Here is a 26,355-nt window from a genome sequence, read left to right as displayed (position 1 = left end):
GYCTTGGCCATTGTGGAGAGGTTGGAGTCTGTTTGATTGAATGTGTGGACAGGTGTCTTTTATACAGGTAACGAGTTCAAACAGGTGCAGTTAATACAGGTAATGAGTGGAGAACAGGAGGGCTTCTTAAAGAAAAACTGACAGGTCTGTGAGAGCCGGAATTCTTACTGGTTGGTAGGTGATCAAATACTTATGTCATGCAATAAAATGCAAATKAATTACTTAAAAATCATACAATGTGATTTTCTGGATTTTTGTTTTAGATTCCGCCTCTCACAGTTGAAGTGTACCTATGATAAAAATTACAGACCTCTACATGCTTTGTAAGTAGGAAAACCTGCAAAATCGGCAGTGTATCAAATACTTGTTCTCCCCACTGTACATACCTTTAAAACATGAAGCTCTGGAGCAAGGGGTTCTCTCTATACCTTATTCAAATGAATGTTCTGTAAAAACCACTTACAGAAATGACAAAAGGATAATTATACAGATTACCGATCACAAAAAATGTGCACAATCTTCATTTCACATCTGTATTACAGTACTGTATAAAAAATGTATAAAAACTCATAAGATGAAACATCGTGTGGCCTTGTATTTCAGCTTCACTGACAGGTCAGGTTTTATTTTCTATGATTGGGAATAAAGATGAACTGTTCTTCAATTTACATTAATCTGCCAAACCATTAACATTTTGTAGGTCTTTGTAAAATGATGCATTCCACCATTGACTACAACACTTGAACACCTTTTTCAGTTCACGTAACACCTTTAATTAAAGTTATACATTTGGATACAGAAAAGTCTACATTCTCATTGGATTACAGTGAATTCCACTTATAATGCACTTAATAGATAACTATGTGCTTTGAGTTGGACAGACAAACCATCACAAAAACCCTGTTACTAAGGCAAACAGGTGACATTTTCAGAACCAAACATTTTTCAACGAGGGCCATGTTGTGCTTCCAAATAAAATTCAGTTTGTCTCAGCATTGCCAACATTCTAAAATCAGTAAAAGCCATATCAGTTTTGCATACAATACTGAAAGCCTCACAAATAGGCTACTCTTCATAAAACAAAAGTGCTACCATCTGCACTGTACTAAGGTAAGAAATACACTAGGGAAAATAATCACATATCACTGCTTGTGTGCTGTGCTGTTCTTTCCATCTATGCCTTTACTTTGACCCTTACGTGAAGTTCAGTGCCTTGCGCCCAGCTCTTTGGAGTTCACAGTTCTGGCAGGACTGGATAAATGAAAGCAGTACGCTTGTCTAGGTAAATTCATTACCATAGTGCTCACACCGATGCTGTCCTTTTATGTAGGAGCTTGGAGAAAGAACAAGGCACCAAAATATATCCGACCACTTGACCAGTTTCCCCGACAACTAAACACTGCAAGAGATGGACCAGACAAAAGCACTTCATTCTGATCTACAGTATATTGATTATACACAGTATAAGAGACTTCAGAATATTCAGGAAGCCTACCTAATAACAAGTCCCGTGTGGCTCTACCAACTGAGCCGTGTGGCTCAGTTGGTAGAGCATGGCGCTTGCAACGCCAGGGTTGTGGGTTCATTCCCCACGGGGCGACCAGGATGAATATGTATGAACTTTCCAATTTGTAAGTCGCTCTGGATAAGAGCGTCTGCTAAATGACTTAAATGTAAATGTAATACCTACCAAAGGAGCAGTAAACACAGATGTTCACACACTTACACAAAGGGGTTGAAAAAAATGATTACGGTGCCATAAGAGACATATTAGCTTGTCAGTTTGGAATACACGTTTCATTATGATGACTGTGTGTAAACGTCTCCAGTCAATTGAACAGCCTAATGAGCACATCACCATACACAGCAAAAACAGATGTTCTGAAATAAACATAAAACATTAGGAGAGCTACTGAAAGGTCTTCTTCAGTCAATCACTAGTTCTCAAATGGTCCTAAGCAGTCAAATATGTCATCCTATATGTTGTAAAAAAATATATATATATTTTTTAAATATATTATTTGAATGAATATACTCAATTAAATAATCAAAACATGCTTCCTTGATGCATGGCACAAATTAAAAAACTGTATCCTGCAAATCAGTTAATAGGTTTTTGACTGTGGGTAGTGTTTTAAGTGTTGTTTAAAATACCCTAAAAGCGAGTTTGTCCAGGAAAGCTAACACTTATTTTCCATTAAAACTGCTCATTACGATGCAGCACATGGACCTCCACTATAGGATGGAAAATGAAGTAATACACTGTACATTATAGCAAAACCATATTCCTATTTCCACTTATTCCCTCAAACACACACACCCACCCACATTACATCAAGATTACCACTAATATTACAATAGTTTATGTAATGTGCCATGTTTGTATTAATTTGACAGCTCAACAGTAAGAACACATTGAATCAAATTGTCAGTCACTTTGGGCCGAAGGATTACCGTTGCGTGGTGGTTTGTGGAAGTATGATCGGCGTACACGCAATTCCTGCAAAAGACTCAGGAAAGTGCAAATCCCTCTCCCACTCATCAGCCTCTGTGTTGTACACTTGCACAATGCTTGTGACATTATTTAGATGCCAATTGTACCCTCCAACAATATAGATCTTTTTATCCAACAAGCAGCAGCCTGCCTCAGATTGCCCTGTTCGCATGGGGCTAACAGTGGTCCACTGGTCATTCTCTGGAATATAATACTCAACTGCCAGGACGTCAAAGCAGCGATCCACGTGGTCCATGCGACCGCCCAGGCAGTAAACACGGTCTTTGGCACTGATCATAGCATGAAGCACTCTGGGCTCGTTCATAGGCGATTTGAAATCCCATTGGTCAGACGTGGGATCGTAACAGTGCAGGGTTTTTTTATCATCCACTGAGACACCGTAACCCCCTGAGATGTAGAGCTTGTCGCCACAGGGAGTTCCTGCATGGCCCCAGATTCTGCGTTTCAGTGGTTCCACGTAGGTCCACTCGTTTTTCTTAGGACAGTAGCACTCTACGGACGACAGACTTCCAGATCGGTTGCGCCCCCCAGTGGCGTAGAGTTGTCCTTGAAGAGCGTTGAGGTGGAACTGAATACGCCCCTCCTGCATTGGCTGGATACGCAGCCATTTGCTCAGGTGTGGGTCGTACCGGAAGCAGATGTCCACTGCCCCTTCACCGCTGCGGTATTGCAGGTGCTGCCCGCCGACTACGTACACAAAGTTGTCCAGCACTGATACACAGGCGTGGCTGGATCCTGTCTCCATCTCCGTTAGTTCCTTGAACTGACGCGCTGCAATGTCTGGGAGATAGAACACCTTACTGCTCACAGTGCGATCGTTGTCAGTGTAGGGTGTCCCGCCAAAGGTAATTAGCGAAACCACGTCGGAGCGGATCACGGTCCGCGGGGACTGCATCTTGTGCTGACGGAATGGGAGGATCTGGTAGTTGAAGGCCTCCAGGAGGTACTGCCTGCACAGCACGTCCTCCACCATGATGTCCACCGTCTGCACACTGTCCACCAGCTCCGAGGAGGGCATGAGGGGGAATCGCACGTGGCAGAGGACCTCGTTTACACCAGCTCGGCGGGCCTCGTCGTGCTGCAGCCAGCGGATGGCAGCGTGGAACAGGTCAATCTCGCTGCAGTTCTTCAGCTTGTTGCTCTGCAGGAAGAAGACCAGGCGCTCCATGGGGATGTGCAGGAAGTCTTCCTCCTCGGCAATCTGCAGGAAGTGGCGGAAGGTGAAGGTGTCCACAGACTCCTTGAGGGAGGTCAGGTTGAAGGTGGTGGCCATCTGGCCGATGTTCAGGCAGGTCTCTACGCTCATAGCCGACTTGAGGAATTCTTCGCAGAGGTCAACGACTGGGACCATCTGTAGAAAGACTGCTGCTCCCAGTACGTCTTGAATGCAGTCCAGGTCAAGTGTGACCTCTGCGCTGTAGGCAAAGTCAATTATGTGTTTCAGGCCGCGGGCAGACAAGCCCTTCAGCTCAATGGTGTCCTGGTTTGACTCCCTCATGCCTCCAGTGAACATGGCTCTGCGAGGCAAGTGAGAAAGTCATTTAAATAACTGTCATTATGTTAAACTTGTTTTATTGATTTCCTCCCATTCTGAACAACATATTCATCCTAGGTAAATTAGACAATGAACAACAACAACCTCTCTACTTGCCATGCAACATCAGGATGAGAACATCAAATTATAAATTTAAACATATGATTCGATCTTAGTAGCAAATTTTTTAATGATGTGTTTTTTTTTTATACATTRGATAAAATTAGAGACTCACAGCTAGAAAATGGTACATCATACACTATAGTTGATGAACAATGGGAAAGTAATTCTGCTTTGGAAGTTGATAAACTTGTAACCTCACTTTTGAGAAAATGTTTTGGTACCTACTGGAGAGCTCTTCTTTGTCTACACCCATTCAGCGTCGTTCACACACTATCCACCCATCCCTTTAAGGATTCACATGTGAGGCTATGTACTAAACAACCAAAGATTTCAAGACTATAGGCTGGTTTATACTACGAGCGGGTTCGTAAATTTTATCTGGAGCACCAGAGTGTTATCTGGGCGTTCGTAAACGCATCCGTTCGTAAATTCAGAGCGTTTCACTCTCGGAGCGTTCAGAGTGCACACTGGACGCTCTGGCTGAGTAGGGTTGATCCGAGCGTTCTGACCTAACAACAAAGAGTCAAGCACCCAAGCTAACTGGCTAACGTTGGCTAGTTACTTCCAGACACAATTGAGAGAACAGCTCACTGACCATTTTACTCGCCCTAGCAGAGCTGGTTTGGCTGTTTTTATGTTTTCCAGAGCGTTGGTGACTGCAACTCTGCTGCTGGCAACAATTTAATTACGCTTTTTTTTGCTAACATTTACTGACACCGGACATATTCAACGGGTGTTGAGCGTTCGTAAATTTGTCAGTTATTATGCTCTGTGGCACACTCGGACGAGAGTGCTCTGAAATTGGAGTAGATGTAGCTGGTAAATTCACTCTGTCTATTGACAGTTGTCACAGTGACATCATGAACATTCTTTTGAAATGGTTACTTGCATAGTGGAGTCTTTTGTTTAAACATGTAGCTAACTAAACATTGAACCATAATCCCAACTCATAACGTTACTACCCTGCATGAATCTGCAGGTAGSTGACCAACCAGGCTCAATGTTAGCTAGCTAACATTAGGCTTTAACTAGCAGTGCAAATGGCTCTGAGATATGAATAATATTACTACACAGATCATAGATGTGATGCTAGCTAGCTAGCAGTACACCTTAATTTGAGATTAAAACTGACAAAATTAGAAACATGTAATATCTGAAAATGTAGCTAGCTAGACTATCTTACCCGTATACATGGATGGACGCTTCTCCCTCTCTGTCACAGATGCCATAGTTGCCCTTAGTTTGACGATGCAATCCGGAGTCAGCCTTCTGTGTGTTCTCTTTTCAATTCCGTCTGCATATTTGCAATCAAATGCCATAATTTTTTCCATCTCCTTAGCTATCATACTCTTAATTCCACTGATTTCAAAACTCTGTCCTCCAGAAAGTGGAGAGCAACACTTATGCAGCTCTACTACGTGATATCTTAAAAAAAAGCTGTGCTAGAAAGGATTACCTACACATACTGACCAGCTCATGTAATAGACAGAAGCCCGCTACATGGCAGACCAATCAGAACATTCTCTCGGCATGTCCAGCCCACTCATCATCTCAACCAATCATGGCTAGCGATTAGGTTGCTGTCTTTTTCCGTGGCTAAACCAACTAGGCTCCTAACTTAACAATTGTATTCGTATTTACAGATGGCATACAAGTTTGCTATTAAGGCACATGAAATTTCACATGTTCAAGAAGGCATTTCTGCCAAAAAACACAATTAGAATTTTTTTAAATTAAGTTTACGTTCAAATGGCGCTCTTGTGACATAGTGACACGCGACATACGCCTAGTTTCCTGAAACAAGTTACATATTCACATTATACACCTGTAATGTTATTATATCCCTACCTATCAGTTCCACATACTTCAACAATTACTCCATTTTCTCTCTACCATACCTCACCTGACTAAGCTTTGATGTATCAATTATTTCACAACAAAGACAAATTTACCAACACAGTCTCTCAACACTCTTCCCTTCACCTCTACATCTGTATGATGATTTGATTTGTATATTTGTCTTTACCTGGGTCTCTCTTTCCAGGTCAGTGTATCTCTATAGTCAAAAAATACATCCAGTGTCCAGTTGTCTCAAATCAGTGCAGAGGAAAGGAGATGAAGAGCAGAAGCCATGTCGGAGAGACAGCGTCAGTCTCACCTGAAGTAGTCACTGCTGGAGGCCAGCACTGCCTTGTGAACCTGGAAGCGCTCCTCATTGATGGCCAGCACCACATCCAGGAGCTGCCCCTGGGCTCGCAGGACCGACAAGCCCTGTAGGAGAGTGGCGCTATGGCTTGGGGCTGAGAACGTGCAACGCAGGGTGCTATTCYTGTTAGCCATACTGCAAGAGAAAAGGCCCATCACTGTCAGTGTATCAGAATAGAGTATTTTAGAAAAAATGTAAGTTAGACTCAGCGAAATTACATTGCCACAAGCAGCACCGCCGATATTGAGATGAGCAAGATGCAAAACTTTGCTCTCACACAGTCACACAAAGCATCTGCGTATGTACACCGGTTCACTTCACGCTGTTCACAGCATGGTAGCCAGGGCACCAAAACAATGGAGAAGTTGAGCCTCGCGCTTCAACGCTCTTAGTTGTTGCAGAAATTGATCCACTATGCTGTTTACTTTTTGCATCTACGCCATATCGCTGAGTCTACCTTTAAGCTTCTAGGATGCTTGTCAGAGTTTACTGATGTTGTTGTAGCATCAGTGACAGTGCTGAGCTCTTGCTCTCCTGCACTTTGTCCATCTGTTTTCCCCAGCAGCTGCATCATTACCCTCTTCCCAACTCTTTTCTCTTGAATTATTCAGCTGCTTCATGGGGGAAAAAAACTTTTATTTTCTATTCAGAGCGCACAACCTGTGTTAATGATGATATCCCTTAAACACTGAAGAACATCTTTAAATGTTCACCACTGTCAGGACACTTTAATGTCACTAGATTTTGAGTGAGGATATGACCTTCTCCATGGATCAAAGCCACCACTGAAAAATTGCTTAAATATATTTGTAAGATGTTGCCAATGTATTTTTAAGATGTAGCTATAGGCTACATTATCATCAAAATGGAGCGGATTAAATTTAATAAGCCTAGCCATAAAAATGCTTATTTGATGCTGACAAGATAGGGACTAGTATGTAGCCCATTAATAGATGCTAGCTACCTTTAGCGTCTATTCATGAAGGTATCTTTTGGCTGAGGGAGTTTTAAGAGCCACGATGCGCGTTCTGAACGTTAACATGCATCGCTTGCGCTACGGTTTTGGAAACATAAGTAGTCTTTCATATCAGTGAGAATAAATTTTTTTTAAACAAAAGGTTACATTTCTACACACCTTTATAGGGTTAGTGTTCCCACACGGCCATATCTCCATGTTACAGCGCTTGTTATACGGAAGACAGAGGTGACTACCTGTGCTAATTAGCTATCTAGCGTGCTGGAACACCTGTGTGTAACATGCTGAAAACACCGCTCACGTCACGTGCGCGAGCGTTGCAAAATAAATGTACACATACATGTTATTCAATCATTGCACCCACACTGATCGCAAGCATCTGCATAGCCAGGCGCTAAAATGGAACTCGTTGCAAGTCCCGCCTCTCCCATATCATTGTTTTTAGGAGCATATACCCTCGTGGGTGATTGAAAGATGAACTGAAGTCCACACTCCAGTCAGTTGTGGTAATGCACTTTAAAGTTGGTTGCAAACCGGCATTTAAAGTCCAAATAAGAAGCCTGAAGGAGGAGAGATTACTAGAAACAAACTCGTTTTACCCTTTTATCTATGGATTAATTGTCAGAGTAGAGGACCTTGAGCATTTCAGGTAAAATAACAACCCAATGTTTATATCCCAGGACAAATTAGTTAGCAACAGCAAACTAGCTAGCTAAATTGCCATAAATGTTTAATGCTTTTCGACCTGTACCCAAATTAATATAGTTGGTTCGGAGTTTGTTTTGACATTTCAACCTGCGTGTCCTGATTGTGTGTGGTGTGGGTGGACAAAATCAACATGCGCGTGCGTGATGGCGGTCTGGTCAGCATGTGAGCATAACTGGGGAGGAAGTGTAGCAGAAGTGTAGTTCGTCAGCTGGAGGCACACAGCAGTATGGATCTGACCTGCTACAGTAAGTGTGTATTTTTTTATTTGAAAGATCTTTCATATCAGCTAGAAATAATACCTTTACAAAAAAGATTGCCGTTTTGTAACTGCAGTAGAAGTGCATTCGACTGTGGTTACACTGCAAAATTACTGCTTCCAAAAAACGGTGTTATTTTGGAATGAAGTATTTGCAGAATACTGGTGTTATACTGTACTCAGACAGAACTCCTTTTTCATAAGAGTAAGTTTCTAAAACCGTCTCGCAAGCGCTGAATCTTGACGTTTCTAAACGTTATAACAAAGCGTCGGGATTGTAGTTCACATGGTCCCACTGGTAACGTTAAAGGGTGCTGAGAACCCTTGAGACAGTTAATGTTTTGGTTCTCGAAAGTAAGGTACTATGCAACGTGTTGCACCTGCTAGAAGAAACTTTAACTATGAATGTACATTTTACGACAGAATGCCAAACATATTCCTAACATTCCTTCTTACTCGATACCTTGTCATTGGCAACATTTACAGCCTTCAATTGTAGACTACAATGGATACAATGTACAGTGAATTAATCAATCTGCAACGATATGAAAATTAATGCAAAAAAATGACCAGTGTCCTCAGAATGTCCTGATGAGCCAACCGAATGTCCTCTCACCCAATGTTTCATATTTATCTAATTAATTCCGTATCCCTGCTGCCCTTTGGTCAACAGTTTTTCCATATTGATTTCCCACTACATTGTCATCCTCACCTGTTCTGTGGACGATTCGAGGCGAAATCCCCACCATCCGACTCCGCCATCTTCTAGCACCGTGCTGTACGCAAAGGGAATTATTCGTAAATGTAGCAGTGGGTCAAAGGCATTACTGCCCCGTTCATGACAAAATAAACGCATCAATCAATCCTATCGATAACTAACTATTGAACAACATATGGTGCCTTCCCCCGTGCTGAAAGATGTTGACCTCTGCACCAGATGGAAATGTCCTGTCGTGCGCTGTTGTTCGACTTCAGTTTGTCGGGTTTGTGCTGAGCCCATGCGCTGCTGCTGTTCACCGCTAGGATGCGCTGAGATTACAATACCGTTCTTTTCAATCACTTTGGGCCATTTTTCACATAAGTGGTGGATTTTGTAAACTCTAAGTACAGAACTCTAAACTGATAACACTTGTAATATCCACTATATTATGTTCAGAACCTTTGATTGTGCATTCATTGAGGTTTCACACATTTTTCACTTCTGAGTCAATCATGCAAAATCAGTTTTCTGTGAAATACCATGACAACATTTTGTTTTGTCACCAATACATCAGATAATGATAGACTCACAATTTAGTAATTTTAACTACCATTTAATCCAATATAAAACATACAAGATACACATTTCCAAACTGTTGTTTTTGGAGTGCTGAATAGAATAAATAGTAGATAGTAAATATATTTTTCCATACAGTTTTTGACTATAACTTGACATGCACAATGTTGTATAATTTGTATCCAATGGCAGGTTGTGAGCATGTTGAGAAAAATGTCAGTCTTACAGTTTAATTATCCTTATACAGTACATACGTAGGACAAATCATCAGACATTGGAGTATTGTAAAGCAGTTGGCAACTGTAAAAACGTAGCATGTGTTGAATGCCATTTCAGCCCCATGCAACATTGTACAAGATCACTTTTTTTTTACGTGACTTGTCAACTGATACTGTAGCGCCGTCTCTCTGCTTACAGTGTATCAATGAAATTCAGGTAAGTGGGATAGGTATTTCAGCAGTGCATTGTACACTACAATACAATTACAAAATGGTTGCACATTTCTGACCTTTATTTCACTAATTCGTCTTTTGACCAAACAGATCAGCGCTGAAAAGAATCTTATGTGAATAGAGCTGATTGGTCAAATGACCAATTAGTTTGAAAAAAATCTGAATTTGGCTGCCTGTGTGAACACAGCCTTAGTGACTCTTGAAGAGCACTGTATTATTTACAGCCAAGTTTGGTTTACCTTCCAACATAAATTAATGTCAAATTGATACATTTATGAGGTAAAAATATAGAAATGTACAGTGTTCAGCAGTTAACAAATTATATACGTTAACTAGGCACTACATAATTTTGGTTCAGTAGTTATCAGTTTTACGCAGTTTGATTAAATTATAGTTAATCTTATTGTTAACAAATGACAAGAAWATCATACCAAATGTAAAGTGAATATTGCATTTTGAAAAGCAGACACTTAGTGTATATGTATACACGTTAGTAGTGATTTGGTGCAGTGGACAAGTGAACAAGTCAACAAGTGAACAAATTATTTAGTGTTTTTGTTTGTTGTACTCAATTGAAAATGTGCTTAGAGTTTTGAAACGAGCCATTTTGATGATCTGTTTAGATTTTCGTGCTTAGAGTTGTGAAATGTACCACATACTTGTGAAAATTGCACCAACCCACTGGGCAAAGACGTCATTTCAACGTCTACTCCACGTTGTTTCAACGTAAATTTATTGAAATGATATGGAAACAAATTGAATCAACTAGTTTGTGCCCAGTGGGAAATGTTTATTTTTTTATTTTTTTAATAATATCAGCCTATTGCAGCTTAAGCCTACTATCACTAAAGACAATAGTGATACATCAATAGGCTCTCCTGATGTTTAACAGGTAGAAATGTAGTATGAAACCCAATTATGATTTTCATGAAGTGAATGCACCACCCATGGGCACCAGTTGTAGGCCAAGTTGTTGAGGTAAAACAGTAGGCATCATATCATTTCTTGTTGTTTCGATGTAGCCTAGGCCTCACTCCCACTTCTCAATCACCTCTCCTTCACCTTCCTTTCCCACCTTGACCAAAGATGAGTGGCTCTAAAACTATATTTCTGCAGGCCCTACGTTAAAAAAACAAAATACTTACAGAGACAAAACCATAGGGAAGATTATTTAATGTGTTTCAACATTAATGATAATACATTTGTTCAAATACTTTGTTCTCACCAGTTGCTTAAGTCAGATGGTTTTTGGGTTCCCCAACTCCATGCTGGCTCATTTTGTGATTGATGGTAGACACCGGACAGGCTCAGAAGGCCCACTCCTCAAACAGATTGTCTTTCTATATCTATGAATGAGATGGATCATTGTGATGCAATCATTAAGAAATCAGGCCTTGACAGAATATACATTTTGACAAGTGTATAGGCCTGTCCTCTGTGTTCAAACTCTGGTACTTTAGAATTTAAAAAAAAATTAGGTGTCATATGAACAGTAAATATTAAACATATGAATATGAATAGTATATGAATATGCAAATATTCTGTGAAATTGTTTAGTCTTTGTATTCATGTATTCTGACACTGTCTAAAATATCTACACGATACATGATGGTTGTTACGCAGAGTGGAACCCAGGGGAACCCAAGAGCAGACTCAGATGAGGAGACTGGGATGAAGTAACCAAGGTATTTATTGAAACACGGGGGAGATGGAGTGCAGGTCAGGGGAAGCTCGGGCGGGTTGCTGGAAACCAGGTGCGAAGGCTGAAGCGAGAGGGTTTGAAACAGGGTAAGCATGTCCGGAGGGGAATCCAAGGGAGTAGTAGAGTGGGGAATCCAGGACAGAGTAGCAGGATGATGAGACGTGGGACTGGAGACAGGGACCAGAGTCAGAGCGGGCGGAACTGTAGCGGAGAGGAAAACAGCGTCAGGCAAGGAAAACAGGCACAACAGGATGGGAATAGTAACAAATGGCTAGAAGCGTAGACTGACTGAGCAGAGATTACGATCTGGCAGTGTGGAAGTGGCAGGGCTGAGTATTTGTAGAGGTCTTGATTATGGAACAGGTTACAGCTGGTGGGGATCTGCTCTGACTCCAGCACACCTGTCTCCACACACACACACACACACACACACACACACACACACACACACACACACACACACACACACACACACACACACACACAGAGAGAGAGGGATGGGGAGAGAGTACTGGGGGAGTGGCGGCAGGTCAAGGAGACACAGGATGAGCAGTAGAGGGAGTTGCAGGAGCAGATGTGACAATGGTTACATTCTTCTGACATGGCTCTTTTCTTTGTCACATTTATATTCTAGTATGATACGGCAGTGCCTCTTCTCCCTCAGGAGGCTGAAACGATTTGGCAGGGCCCCTAAGATCCTTAGGAACTTTTACAGCTGCATCATCAAGAGCATCCTGACTGGTTGTATCACTGTCTGGTATGGCAACTGCACTGCCTTCAACCGAAAAGCCCTACAGAAGGTGGTGGGGATGGGCTCACAGGGGGTGGGCTCACAGCCATCCAGCACGTACATGCTAGGGGGTGTCTGAGAATGACCAGAAAAATTGCCAAAGACTCCAGCCCACTGAGACATGGACTGTTCTCCATGGTCCTGTCCGGCAGGCTGTACCAGTGCATCAAAGCTCAGACCAACAGACTCCCAAACGGCTTCTATTCCCTGGTCATAACACTAAATGATTATTGATTAGACTTATTACTACCACTACACTGCTGTTCATTGACTATTGATTGCCATGACCATTAGTATCTATCTATTTATCCTGCTACTGGTCACTATTACTCCTGTTTACATGTATACAGTATATTACCATAGTTTTCTTTACCATAAGTATTTATATATTCCTGCTACCAGTCACTTTTCAGCCCTGTTTACATGTATATATTACCATTTAGTATATTACAATAAGTATTTATATATTGGTGTTACCAGTCACCTTTCAGCCCTATACAGTACATGAATACATTACCATTAGGATATTACCATAAGTATTTATATATTCCTGCTACCAGTCACTTTTCAGCCATGTTTATAAGTGTGTATTACCATTAGTATATTATCATAAGTATTTATATTTTCCTGCTACCAGTCACTTTTCAGCCATTTTTACATGTATATATTAGCATTTAGTATTTTACCATAAGTATTTATATATTCCTGTTACCAGTCACTTTTCAGCCCTGTTGACATGTATTTATATATTCCTGCTACCAGTCACTTTTCAGCCCTGTTTACATGTATATCCATCCACCTATTACTCTTACACTGACACTCTTGCACTCACCCACACACTCACACTCACGTAGACACACTCACCCACACACTCACACTTACATAGACACTCACCCACACACTCACGTAGACACACTCACCCACACACTCACGTAGACACACTTACATAGACACTCGCCCACACACTCACGTAGACACACTTACATAGACACTCACCCACACACTCTCACTTACGTAGACACTCTCACCACCACGCAGGCACCAGCCCACCACTTATGCTGCTGCTATGCTGTTTACTATTGTTATTATTATTAATGCTGTTACCAGTCACTTTCTCCTAATGCCTGCCTACATATTTACATCTACACCTACCCTGTATATGGCTTCCTCTCTTTTTTCTTGTGGTTTTTATATATTTGATTATTACCTATCCTATCCTTTTTTGTATTGAATACTGCACTGTTGGGTAGGGCGTGCAAGTTATGCATTTCACTACTGTACATGTGACAAAATAAACTTGAACTTGATAGGCACTGTCTGTATGTGGACAGATTGCTATCAAACCTGAAAAAAGTGAATGAACAGAATATAATTACATTTTGTTCCCCACACAACTATGTCCATCTGTACACATCCAGACATCCACAATCAAAACCCAGTAACCATTTATTTCAAAATAAATTCTGATCTTGTTGTGGTTCAAGATTGCAATTTGTTAATACTATGGGTCCCTTTAGTGGCAATGAATATACCAGTAGTTCAAATACATTACGCGTTGTCATAACGTTAATGATTGTGATGCTTTTTGCCTTATCTTCTGTGAACATTATGGTTAGATTCCATTGTGATTCAATGTACCATGTTTGTGGTTCACAATAGTAACCCAAATCTGACCAGAATCTATCCCACAATAGATAGTGTATGTATATATATCATCTTGATCTGATGTGTGGTCAAATACAGAGATCTACGAGATTAAATATGCTATTTGGATGTTCTTTTAAACAACTATTCATTCTGAGACACATGCCGTTCTCTGAATTCAGAATTCACGCCTTAAAGAAAAGACAAATATTTTTTTATGAAGGTGAACACCATCATCAGAAACATTTTATTTTCCATTTCCTAAGTAGGTCGAGATGAAACACTAACAACAATAAAAAACATGAATGAGTCAGCAATATTGTCACCCTGGTAACGTACGTAAATAGGTTGGTTTTAGGCCAGTGTTCTGTGTCTCACCACTTCCTGTCTAGCCTACTGAGTAAAAGTTCTTACAAGGGAAGTTTACACTTCAGTTTCACTTGTTGTCTACTGTATGATTTTTACTTACTCACTCAGGCCTTAAATATAACATTATAATGATAAAAGTCATTATTATTCAGTACTATTCCAAGGCATTTCTACATTGTAGAAGACAACACAAATCAACACAGTCCTTATTGCTAACAAGGTACATCTATAACATAAAATAATATACAAAAATTACTTTTTCAAGGCGCTCACATCAATGCAAACTATTTATATCTACAGTAATAAACTGTTAATGAATTAGCCTGGTCATTTGAACAGGCAAAGTGCTAAACGGCCCAGCCAGGCCACCGTCACAGGCCCTAGCAGTATTGGTAACACTTTACTCAAAGTCTGTAGATATAATTCTTTATAAGTTGTTATGAACATGTATGAACCTTTATAATGTGTTATTATAAGGATTATTATAAACCTGGCCATTCGAGCCCTGAATGCTGATTGGCTGAAAACCACGGGTATGACACAAAATTACTTGTTTACTGTTCTAATTATCTTAGTAACCAGTTTATAATAGCAATAAGGCACCTCAGAGGTTTGTGGTATATGGCCAATGTACCATGGCTAAGAGTGCTACGTTATGCCTAAGAACAGCTCTTAGCCATGGTATTGGCCATATACCACATCCCCTCGAGCCTTATTGCTTAATTATATTATGTCATGTTTCTCAACTGACTCAAAATGGCTGTTATTTACTCAGGATCAATAGGAAACTACAATACACCATGTTAAGGGGGTCTTATATGCTTAAGTTATGACAAGTCTTATAATGCGCCATAATGCATTTTAATTACAGTCTTTAAGTAAGTGCTACCGCAGTGATGTCTACAGTGGCGTCCCGACATCCTCGGTGGAGTCTGCCTTCATATCAAAGACCAGACCGTTCCTATACATCAGCATGGTGACTTCACAGTCAATCTCTCTTTGGCTTGGATCGGCGGTTTCTAGACTTAACACCTGGCCCCTAAAATTAGAGGTCAGTGGGTCACTGATTCCATCTGGTGTGCTGGAGTCTCCAAGGCTCTTCTCGTTCGAGTCTTCACACACCTCCAGGAGAGGGGCTTCCTCAGGGTCGGGATCTTTGCTGCTCTTGTCATGTAGCTGCAGCTCATGTACCTCTTCCTTAATCTCATACATGTCCTGTTGAGACCAAGTGATTCCAATTCAAGACCAAATCCTGACTTGAGATGCCCCGAGTTCACTAGAACTCTGGCTGCACAGGTTCGAAGGGACTCGAACAGTCAGGCAAATGTCTCAATGATAACAGTATCAATATATGACTTGGACAAAGGTTCAAGTTAGTTACGCTTTCCAAGTATAACGCACCAGTTAGGCATTATTTAAACTGTTACGTAAGAAAGTTTACCTCATTCACATTCGTTTCTATACCAGCTGTTAAATACATTTTGGGGTGCAATATTGTTTGTTGAATGCATGGAAAGTTTGTGGCGACTGAGTGCAGAAGGCAGTTTCTCCTCAGATTGTGCTTTGCTTGCTCAGCAGGTGCTTTCCTCCCACCAATTCACATAGACATAAGCACAACTATGGTCGTAATCACTAACCCTACCTTTTATGGTGACAGTTTGACAGGGCTCGAGTCATTGCACTACTTTTTGCATCATTCGTGGCTATAGCATTACTCTATAATTTTAGATTTTATGTAAAAGAACAAAGCATGTAATGTGATAAGTGTCTACTTTAAATTCTGTTTTGTATCAATAATGTGATGCATGTATTCTGACACTAGCAGTCCAAACTTTTTTATATTTATGGAAAATGTGGAGTTCTGCACAGAAAAGTCAGAACACAATCCTAAATATGTAAATTGTTAATTGGATCCTACCTGAGTACTCGCTCGATAGTTCTTGGACTCTGCGACCATAGGACGTGGTATTGGTGGGAAGATCTTGCTTTTATGTCTGAGAATTAGAATAAAGGTTAAGATGCTGTTTAGTATGATGTGTGAAATCTTGTTGATGTTTTTATAAAATGAACAATATTCATCCCGGATAGACCAGGTTTTCTTGCTAGTCCTGAAGATGTGTTGTAAAAATATATATATCAGCTCACCTCTTGATGATAAATAAGCATATTGTTATTAATATTGCAATTAAAACAATTATGCCAGCTTTCATCCAACCTTATTGGAGAAGATAAAGAAGATCATTTTATTATTTTCTGTTGGTGAGTTGTTAGTGTTAAGCATCTTGAGTCTGTATGAACACATAATCCAAGCAGCATCCACATGTCAATCATTTGAATAGTAAAAATCGCGACTGGAAAAAAAAATAATAATCATAACATGTATGTATGTACTCTCAATTTCAAAATAGTCAGAACGTTTTGATTGTTCTCTGGTCTAGTACTTTCCTGATTCATACCAGTAATGGACTTGGGTTGAAGCTTTGCCAAGATCTGTAGAGATATATTTGGTCCTGAGCCTGCAGCTGTTGCTCCAGCAAGATAGATATTGTATACGGACCCAGCTGTCAGGTTTTGAATAAGGTACTCTGTTTTTGATGCTGAAATGTTGTGACACTCTGATAAGAGACAGAAATGTGATATTAATATTCATAAGTCAAAAGTCTGGACAAACCTACTCATTCAAGGGTTTTTCTTTATGTTTTACTATTTTCTACATTGTAGAATAATAGTGAAGACATCAACTATGAAATAACACATATGGAATCATGTAGTAACCAACAAAAAAGTGTTAAACAAATCAAAATATATTTTATATTTAAGATTATTCAAAGGAGCCACCCTTTGCCTTGATGACAGCTTTGCACACTCTTGGCATTCTCTCAATCAGCTTCATGAGGTAGTCAGCTCAAATGCATTTCAATTAACAGGTGTGCCTTGTTAAAAGTTCATTTGTGTCACGGCCRTCGAAAGAAGTGCAGCGTGGTGAGCGTATGTTCTCTTTTATTTTAATGTCGCCAACAAAACAAGAAACAAAATAAATGACCGTGAAGCTTCTGAGGGCTATAGTGCCACTAACAAAGTCAACCTCCCACAAAGACAGGTGGGAAAAAGGGCTACCTAAGTATGGTTCTCAATCAGAGACAACGATAGACAGCTGTCCCTGTTTGAGAACCCTACCCGGCCAAAACATAGAAACAAATAACAAATAATACAAATAATAGAACTAAAGAACATAGAATACCCACCCCAAATCACACCCTGACCAAACCAAATGGAGACATAAAAAGGCTCTCTAAGGTCAGAGCGTGACAATTTGTGGAATTTCTTTCCTTCTTAATGCGTTTGAGCCAATCAGTTGTGTTTTGACAAGGTAAGGGTGGTATACAGAAGATAGCCCTATTTGGTAAAAGACCAAGTCCATATTATGGCAAGAATTGCTCAAATAAGCAGAGAGAAATGACAGTCCATCATTACTTTGAGACATGAAGGTCAGTCAATCTGGAAAATGTCAAGAACTTTGAACGTTTCTTCAAGTGAAGTCACAAAAACCAACAAGCGCTATTATGAAACTGTCTCTCATGAGGAAGAGCCAGAGTTACCTCTGCTGCAGTGGATAAATTCAGTAGAGTTAACTGCACCTCAGATTGCAGCCCAAAAAAATGCTTCACAGAGTTCAAGTAGCAGACACATCTCAACATCAACTGTTCAGAGGAGACTGCGTGAATCAGGCCTTCATGGTTGAATTGTTGCAAAGAAACCACTATTAAAGGACACCAATAATAAGAAGAGACTTGTTTGGGCCAAGGAACACGAGCCATGGACATTAGATCAGTGGAAATCTGTCCTTTGGTCTGATGAGTCCAAATTTGAGATTTTTGGTTCAAACTGCCGTGTCTTTGTGAGACGCAGAGTAGGTGAGCGGATGATCTCCGCATGTGTAGTTCCCACCGTGAAACATAGAGGAGGAGGTGTGATGGTATGGGGGTGCTTTGCTGGTGACACTGTCAGTGATGTATTTAGAATTCAAGGCACACTTAACCAGCATGGCTACCACAGCAGTCTGCAGCGATACGCCATCCCATCTGATTTGCACTTAGTGGGAAAAATAAAATATCATTTATTTTTCAACAGGACAATGACCCAACATACCTCCGGGCTGTGTAAGAGCTGGAATTTGACGAATCTAAAATACAACATATATTTTAATTTGTTTAAAACTTTTTTGTTTACTACATGATTCCATGTGTGTTATTTCATAGTTTTGATGTCCTCACTATTATTCTACAATTTAAAAAATAAAGAGAAAACCTTGAATGAGTAGATGTGTCCAAACTTTTGACTGGTGCTGTAAATAGTATTATAATTAATTCATTACACAATTACACATGTTCACCACAGAGCATTAACTCATCTAGTTAGGAGGATAACTTTACTTTTTATTTCAATCGCCCCATCATTTTGTCTTCTTGTGTAGCAGACTTCGTAGTGTGTAAGGAAGCCTTGCTGGTCTTGCACAGGAATAGGTTTCCAATGCAGCTTTGCAGAGTTGGTTATTACATTAACAGTGAAATTCTCAGGTGCCTTACTAGGTGCTGAAAAAATATATTCCTGTTAAATACTGTATACAGTATTTTGTAGTAAAGAACTACATCATCTAGCATTGCTGTGACAGTCAGATTTTTTATATGAGCTTTGCTTACCACCCTCTTTTTTATACATGAGACGCATTTCTGTTGTTTGTGGCTTTCCATCAGTTTGTTTGTGAACGAGGTAAAAGTAACGTACATAGTCGTCCATCTCTAAAAATCAAAACCAGACATTATCTTCAGTTCAAGAGATATACTGTACCAACTGTATATCTTGGTATATCACAGTAAGACGAACACAGACATTTCTTATTCATAAAAAATATATACTTTTCGTGAAGTTCCCCCTTACTTTGTCTGATAGATTTGAGTGTTTCCTCCACTGTTCCATTCATAATCTTTGATATATTCACTTTGGCTGGTTGTGTTTCTCCGTCTGTTAGCTTGTACCATTCCAGACAGGAATTTTTAAGGCGAGGGGTATAATTGCGTGGGATGAGTTTGTCATCAGGCCAAGCTAATTGGAAATGAAATAACAAAATGTTGATTTAAGTGTAGAAATAAATTAAGCAAAAGCACAAACGCGCACACAAACGAGCACACACACACACACACAAACGCACACACATACTTACACTTCCTGGGATATGTAAGATGTTTTGCTGGGACAAGGATATGAGTCTGCGATGACTTTCCCACCTTATTAAAGGAAAAAATGTAACCACTGACAGCAGAGTAAGTCACATAAACACTGAACTCAGTGGTAGTGATATTGGTGTGGTTCTTTCGCTTTAGTTGGCAAGGCCAAATATGGAGAGAGAGGTTATATTTCACCTGTCCCACAGAGACTGGATAAGGTGGTGTCTGGAAGACACAGGGGTACAAATTAAGTTATGCAACTGTTTAAAACACAAATTGAGCCTAATCGTAATCAGCAGATTCTAGAATGTTGATTAATTTTCAACGCTGTGTAACATTCTGTAACTTACACCCCAAGTCAGCTTGAGTAGTCGGGTACCATTGTTAAAATCCTCCACTGTCCACTTAACCTCTGTGGGATTTTGGATTTCTGCAACAAAATTACAGTTACAACCAGAATTGGTAAGCCAGGAAAATGTCTCTATCTTGGGGCAGAGTCAGTCAATTCAAAATTCAGACAATTTTTCAATGAAATGAAATTGAAATTCATGAATGAAATTCATGAATTGAAGAACTGGACATTATTTCCAATCATCATCTACTGCAGTAGGCCTATATATGTAAGAACAGAATTGACTGATTTCAAATAGTATTGCCCTTAAACCTGATGAGTTGGACTGTAGGCGGCTGCAAAGAGTGTTACATTAAAATATCAATTTCTCACCAGTGGGAACGTCCAATATTGGAGTCCAGTCGCTCCACAGGGAACATTTGACATGCTTGGACTTTTGTCTGACCTGCAGTTGGTACATGTATTGGTTCTGGAGATTTTCCAGAGTGACCATGGCTGTACAGACAAACACAGGTTTACAGTCTCACTCTAGTGATAGTTTTCCACTGTTTGAACACTCAGGCTGAATTTTATTCAGACCCAAACGAACATTACAATGAGGTGTTGTCGCTCTACTGCATTTGGGATATGCCAGAAAGGGCTGCTTATTTCTCAAAAGAGCTTAAAGTGAAACTGAAAGTAGCTCACCTTGTTTGACTTGTGTTTCAGATGTGTTCTAGAACAACAGAGAACATTTTTAATTAATTAAGGCAAAATACTAATCATCAGAAAATAAGAAAACAATGAATGGAAGCATTGTTGCAAGGAAAAGAAGAGGTCTCACCCATATCCCGGAGGTTTTCTCTAATCTTCTGAACTTGACCTCTAATACAACATCTTCCGGCATGTGATTTTTCACTTCTATGACAAAAGTGTCCTTTCAGAATTGTTTGCATTTTTTTACGACTACATTTTTATTTGACTTCTAGCCTATTCTCTCTGGTGTTACTTGAAATGTAACACATCATACCATCTGATATCTTATAAACTCTTGAATCTTGGAAAATGTTCACTTTGAGCACGGCCTTCATTACCTTCCTTGTTAACCCAGCTGAGGGTAAGATTACTTGAGGATCTTGACATAGACATATTTTGGGGTGCTTCATACTTAACTGCAGGGAAATAACAAAACGTTATACCTTAACAAGGATTACAATATGACTCTTGGGATTAAAATCATACCATGGTTATTCATGTGAAGTCCTTTGTGGATTCTTAATAATAATAATACTTTTTACTTGGCAGATGTCATTGAGTGTCCTGAAAGGCATCTTACATTAAAAGTAGGCCTACATAGAATCTAGTGCAGTACATCAAATCATAAAATCAAGTGCATCAATCAATAGTGCAATTTAAAAGGACCAGACGAAACAGGACAGATCACATAGGGCTACTGGAAAGACATGGGGGGTAGGAAAGTCAATCAGGCACCAAAGGCTATCTGGAAGACATGTTTTGAGTTTTTTTTAATGTTTTGACTGTGTCTGCATTTTGTATTACTTAGCCTGTTTTTTTACATAGAAAAACAGAATCTCGTGAATAAAAAAAGTTTTTTTTACCACTTTCATTAAGTCGAACAGAGGTACTGTGTGACTGGCAGCTCCAGTTGCCTATATAAGCAACCACCCATAGATCCACGGGCACTTTTTCGAGCACTTTATCGTCATTCACAAAGATATAGCTCTGCTGATTTTTGCCCAATGATTTTTTATTTTCAGCAGAATTGGAGCGCCTGAAAACATTAAGGATGACAGCAACATTTGGTACACACACACTAAACAGATATATAAAATAAATTAAATGTATTAATAAAGCCCTTTTTACATCAGCCCGATTTCACAAAGTGTTATACAGAAACCCAGCCTAAAACCCTAAACAGTAAGCAATGCAGATGTAGAAGCACGGTAGCTAGGAAAAACTCCCTAGAATGGCAGGAACCTAGGAAGAAACCAGGCTCTGAGGGGTGGCCAGTCCTCTTCTGGCTGTACTGGGTGGAGATTATAACAGTACATGGCCAAGATGTTCAAACATTCATAGATGACCAGCAGGGTCAAATAATAATATATGCATTTCAGAAACAGAAAAGGAATAATAGTTTATTGATTGGGGATCTACTACAGTTTATTGTGCCTTGTGCTTGAGGATTAACTGTCTTCACACTGTCAGCCTAGCTTTATCTACCAGTCCACATAACGTGCACACACACTCACATTTCACAACACTTGTTGTTATAGTTACTTTATGCTAAGTCAGAGGTCTCTCACATACAGTGCAATCGGGAAGTATTCAGACCCCTATACTTTTTCTACATGTTGTTACGCAACAGCCTTATTCTAAAATTGATTAAATTGTTATTTTTCATCAATCTATGCACAACACCCCATAATGACAAAGCAAAAACAGGTTTTTAGAAATGTATAAATAAACTAAAATATCACAGTTGGAGCACCTTTGGCAGCGATTACAGCATCAAATCTTCTTGGGTATGATGCTATAAGCTTGGCACACCTGTATTTAGGGAGTTCCTCCCATTCTTCACTGCAGATACTCTCAAGCTCTGTCAGGTTGGATGGAGAGTGTTGCTTCACAACTATGTTCAGGTATCTCCAGAGATGTTCAAGTACGGGCTCTGGCTGGGCCACTCAAAGACATTCAGAAACTTGTCCCAAAGCCACTCCTACGTTGTCTTAGCTGTATGCTTAGGGTTGTTGTCCTGTTGGAAGGTGAACCTTCACCCCAGTCTGAGGTCCTGAGCAGGTTTTCATCAAGGATCTCTCTGTACTTTGCTCCCTTCATCTTTTCCTCGATCCTAACTAGTTTCCCAGTCCCTGCCGCTGAAAAACATCCACACAGCATGATGCTGCCACCACCATGCGTCCCCTCCAGATGTGATGCTTGGCATACAGGCCAAATAGTTCAATCTTGGTTTCATCACACCAGAAAATCTTGTTTCTCATGGTCTGAGAGTCCTTTAGGTCCCTTTTGGCAAACTCCAAGTGAGCAGTCATGTGCCTTTTACTGAGAAGTGGCTTCCGCCTGGCCACTCTACCATAAAGGCCTGATTAGTAGAGTGCTGCAGAGTTGTCCTTCTKKAAGGTTTTCCCATCTCCACAGAGGAACTCTGGAGCTCTGTCCGATTGATCATTGGGTTCTTGGTCAACTCCCTGACTAAGACCCTTCTCCCCAATTGTTCAGTTTGGCCGGGCGGCCAGCTCTAGGAAGAGTCTTGGTGGTTCCAAACTTCTTCCATTTAAGAATGATGGAGGCCACATTTTTTGGTACCCTTCCCCAGACCTGTGCGTCGACAAAATCCTGCATGGAGAATTCCTTCGACCTCATGGCTTGGTTTTTGCTCTGACATGCACTATCAATTGTGGGACCTTTATATAGACAGGTGTGTGCCTTTCCAAATCATGTCTAATCAATTGAATTTACCATAGGTGGACTCCAAGTTGTAGAAACATCTCAAGGATGATCAATGAAAACAGGATGCACCTGAGCTCAATTTCGAGTCTCATAGCAAAGGGTCTGAATACTTATATAAATAAGGTATTTCTGTTTTTTATTTTTTATCAATTTGCTAATATTAAAAAAAAAAACATTTTTCACTTTGTCATCATAGGATATTGTGTGTAGATTGGTGAGGACAAAAATGATTTAATACATTTTAGAATAAGGCTGTAATGTAACAAAATGTGGAAAAAGTCAAGGGGTCTGAATACTTTCCGAATGCACTGTAATAGCAAACTGGATCCTGCCAGGTTCATGGAGGCATACAAATAACACTCTGAGTTTGAGGTCTCTGTCTGTGTAACTTATGGAAAGTGCACAAACATGCATAGCTAGTTAACTTACTTGTAAAAAAGCTCATAGGTGGCATTTTGCATAGGCCCAGACTTCGTCCATTCACATGTATAGGTGGTATCTTTTTCAGTTTTCTTGTAGCATTCAGGACGAGAAAGACATTTACTAGTTGTCCCTTTATTAAGAAATGTAAAAAGAGTGTTTAAATGAAGAGAAAAATTATATGAGTTGCTGTCCTTTTCAGTAGTATGTATTCAACTTATTTTCTCTCTCCAGAGAGTGTCGAGTTAAACTGAATATCCCCTCCGTAATTATTGGGACAGTGAAGCATGTTTTGTTATTTTTGGGTCTGTATTTCAGCACTTTGTATTTGAAATTATACAATGACTGAGGTTAAAGTGCAGATTGTCAGCTTTAATTTGAGGGTATTTTGATCGATATCGTGTGAACCGTTTAGAAATTACAGAACTTTTTGTACATAGACCCCCAATAGAAATTAATGGTAAATAATGTTTCATTTTGGAGTCACTTTTTCTTGTAAATAAGAATAGAATATGTTGCTAAACACTTCTACACTTCTACCATGATTACAGATAGTCCTGAATGAATCGTGAGTAATGATGAGTGAGAACGTTAAACGCACAAATATCATACCTCCCAAAATGCTAACCTCCCGTTATTGAAATGGTGAGATATGATATTTGTGCGTCTGTAATTTTCTCACTCCTCATTATTTATGATTCATTCAGGACTATCCGTAATCATGGTAAAATCCACATTAATGTAGAAGTGTTTAGAAACATATTCCATTCTTATTTACAATAAAAGTGACTCCAAAATGACACAATACATTATTTACCATTCATTTCTATTGGGCACCAAATTATCTGAAACACAACCAAAACAAACAGCAAATGCATCCAACAGGTTTGTAGAGTCACAGACTATGTACAAAAAGTTCTGTAATTTCTTAACGGTTCCCACGATATGGATGAAAATACCCTCAAATTAAAGCTTACTGTCTGTACTTTAACCTCAGTCATTGTTTGATTTCAAATCCAAACTTTTGACGTAAAGATCCAAAAGAAGAAAAAATGCTTCAGTCCCAATAATTATGGAGGGCACTGTATATTATGAGGGGAATATGCTATTAATTATTATATCATATTAGATGTTACTTTGCATAAGCATCCCCAAATGAGTATTTCAAAAATTAGAAAGAAATATAATTGTAACTATCAGTGTGAAATAAATTCTACACATATTTCATCTGTAGTTCTGTACAGATCATTTACAGTAGCAGCGCTGTCACAAGCTAACCAAAAGCTTCCGCATTGTCATACCTTGATCACAGTAAATGCGTCTTAGCGTTCTCTTATGGTTTTGGCAGTATGACAAGGGTATCACTACAGAGATAAGCTGAACAGAACTGATGCTGAGCCAAGAGCCACTGAAAGCCGCTGAGTAGAGAGAAATATAATCGTACCTTGAGCTATTACCATTACCATTGCAAGAACCAGAAACCCTGGCAGGAACCAGTGTTCCTTTGCCTCCATCACCTCAACAACCCCTTGAGGGATTTAGTGTGTAAAGTGTCCAAACAGGTGGTTATCCAGGGTTGATCCGTCTGTGTATAGCCAAGGAGACTTGGGTTTGCTGAACTGTTAACACTGTTCCATGCAGACGTCCTCAAACCTGTTTCAGTTACTCTTCTTGTAAATGAAACTGTGGGGAGAGAAATGTCAGCATACTCTCGTTCTTTCTCAGGTTAAAAGGCAGAGCAAGCGGCCTCTCAACCACAATGTTGGGGGAGGGGACTGTTCTGACTGTTGGGGGATTAAGGTGCCACATTGACGTATTGTTACAGAGAGGATGTTGGCCACTGCGATCTGGGGTGACTGAAAATAACATACCTTCCCACACAAAAGCATCATCTATTTTCACACGGCTCCTGAAACAACCAACTCAGGCTTTGATGGACACTTTCATATCGAAAGCATCACTCATCACAGAGGTTTAGAAGCATTTCTTTACAATGGTTTGCTCAACCAATCTGAATGAAGCCACTTTGTGAGGTCTTTCTGGGAATCAGCTGAAGGTGAGGTCAATTTTGAGGCTAAAGATTGAAACTTATCCTCTCTTACATCCTCAAATTGGATTCCCATTTTCAGTTTCCCTGAAATTAATGCATTTCTTTACCATAGCCTCAATTTAAAGAACTTTACATTAATAAATTCAGCATATTTCACAAACTTTAGTAAATGTCATTACTAACAGGCTGAAATAACGTAATGTCAGACAGGTTGAACTCTAGGTGAAATAACGTCATTACTTGAAATGTAGTTGACGTCAATATAGACAACTTGAAATAACATACAAACATA

General features: G+C 39.8%; 2 protein-coding genes and 1 long non-coding RNA gene across 6 annotated transcripts; 1 reads left to right on the top strand and 2 right to left on the bottom strand.

Annotated features, from left to right (window-relative positions):
- Positions 1-749: 749 nt before the first annotated feature.
- On the bottom strand, positions 750-9,301 carry LOC111952899 (kelch-like protein 26). 4 transcript variants are annotated; one of them, XM_023971896.2, is made up of 3 exons: positions 9,031-9,301; positions 6,331-6,513; positions 750-4,032 (listed from the first exon to the last, which is right to left on the bottom strand). In XM_023971896.2, exons 1-3 carry the CDS (start codon positions 9,078-9,080, stop codon positions 2,451-2,453), a joined length of 1,815 nt encoding a protein of 604 aa, XP_023827664.1. In that variant the 5' UTR covers positions 9,081-9,301; the 3' UTR covers positions 750-2,450. The 4 variants fall into 4 exon arrangements, with proteins under 4 accessions (XP_023827664.1, XP_023827666.1, XP_023827665.1 ...); XM_023971898.2 differs by lacking the exons at positions 6,331-6,513; positions 9,031-9,301 and adding an exon at positions 6,199-6,323; XM_023971897.2 differs by lacking the exons at positions 6,331-6,513; positions 9,031-9,301 and adding an exon at positions 5,356-6,185.
- Positions 8,124-13,844, top strand: LOC139023043 (uncharacterized). The gene is made up of 3 exons (XR_011474118.1): positions 8,124-8,307; positions 11,670-11,731; positions 12,383-13,844. It is a non-coding gene; the product is annotated as an uncharacterized lncRNA (long non-coding RNA).
- Positions 13,845-14,427: 583 nt separating this feature from the next.
- On the bottom strand, positions 14,428-25,728 carry LOC111952333 (interleukin-6 receptor subunit beta-like). The gene is made up of 16 exons (XM_023970910.2): positions 25,458-25,728; positions 24,023-24,146; positions 21,727-21,899; positions 21,202-21,279; positions 20,952-21,028; positions 20,816-20,843; positions 20,501-20,623; positions 20,127-20,206; positions 19,773-20,001; positions 19,490-19,654; positions 19,252-19,350; positions 18,985-19,143; positions 17,008-17,166; positions 16,697-16,766; positions 16,470-16,545; positions 14,428-15,766 (listed from the first exon to the last, which is right to left on the bottom strand). Exons 1-16 carry the CDS (start codon positions 25,525-25,527, stop codon positions 15,452-15,454), a joined length of 2,025 nt encoding a protein of 674 aa, XP_023826678.1. The 5' UTR covers positions 25,528-25,728; the 3' UTR covers positions 14,428-15,451.
- Positions 25,729-26,355: the final 627 nt, after the last annotated feature.

This window comes from Salvelinus sp. IW2-2015, linkage group LG26 (genome assembly GCF_002910315.2).
Source record: "Salvelinus sp. IW2-2015 linkage group LG26, ASM291031v2, whole genome shotgun sequence".
Lineage (NCBI taxonomy): Eukaryota > Metazoa > Chordata > Actinopteri > Salmoniformes > Salmonidae > Salvelinus > Salvelinus sp. IW2-2015.
Note: the sequence above shows the minus strand (reverse complement) of the source record. Positions and strands in the feature narration are given on the sequence as shown.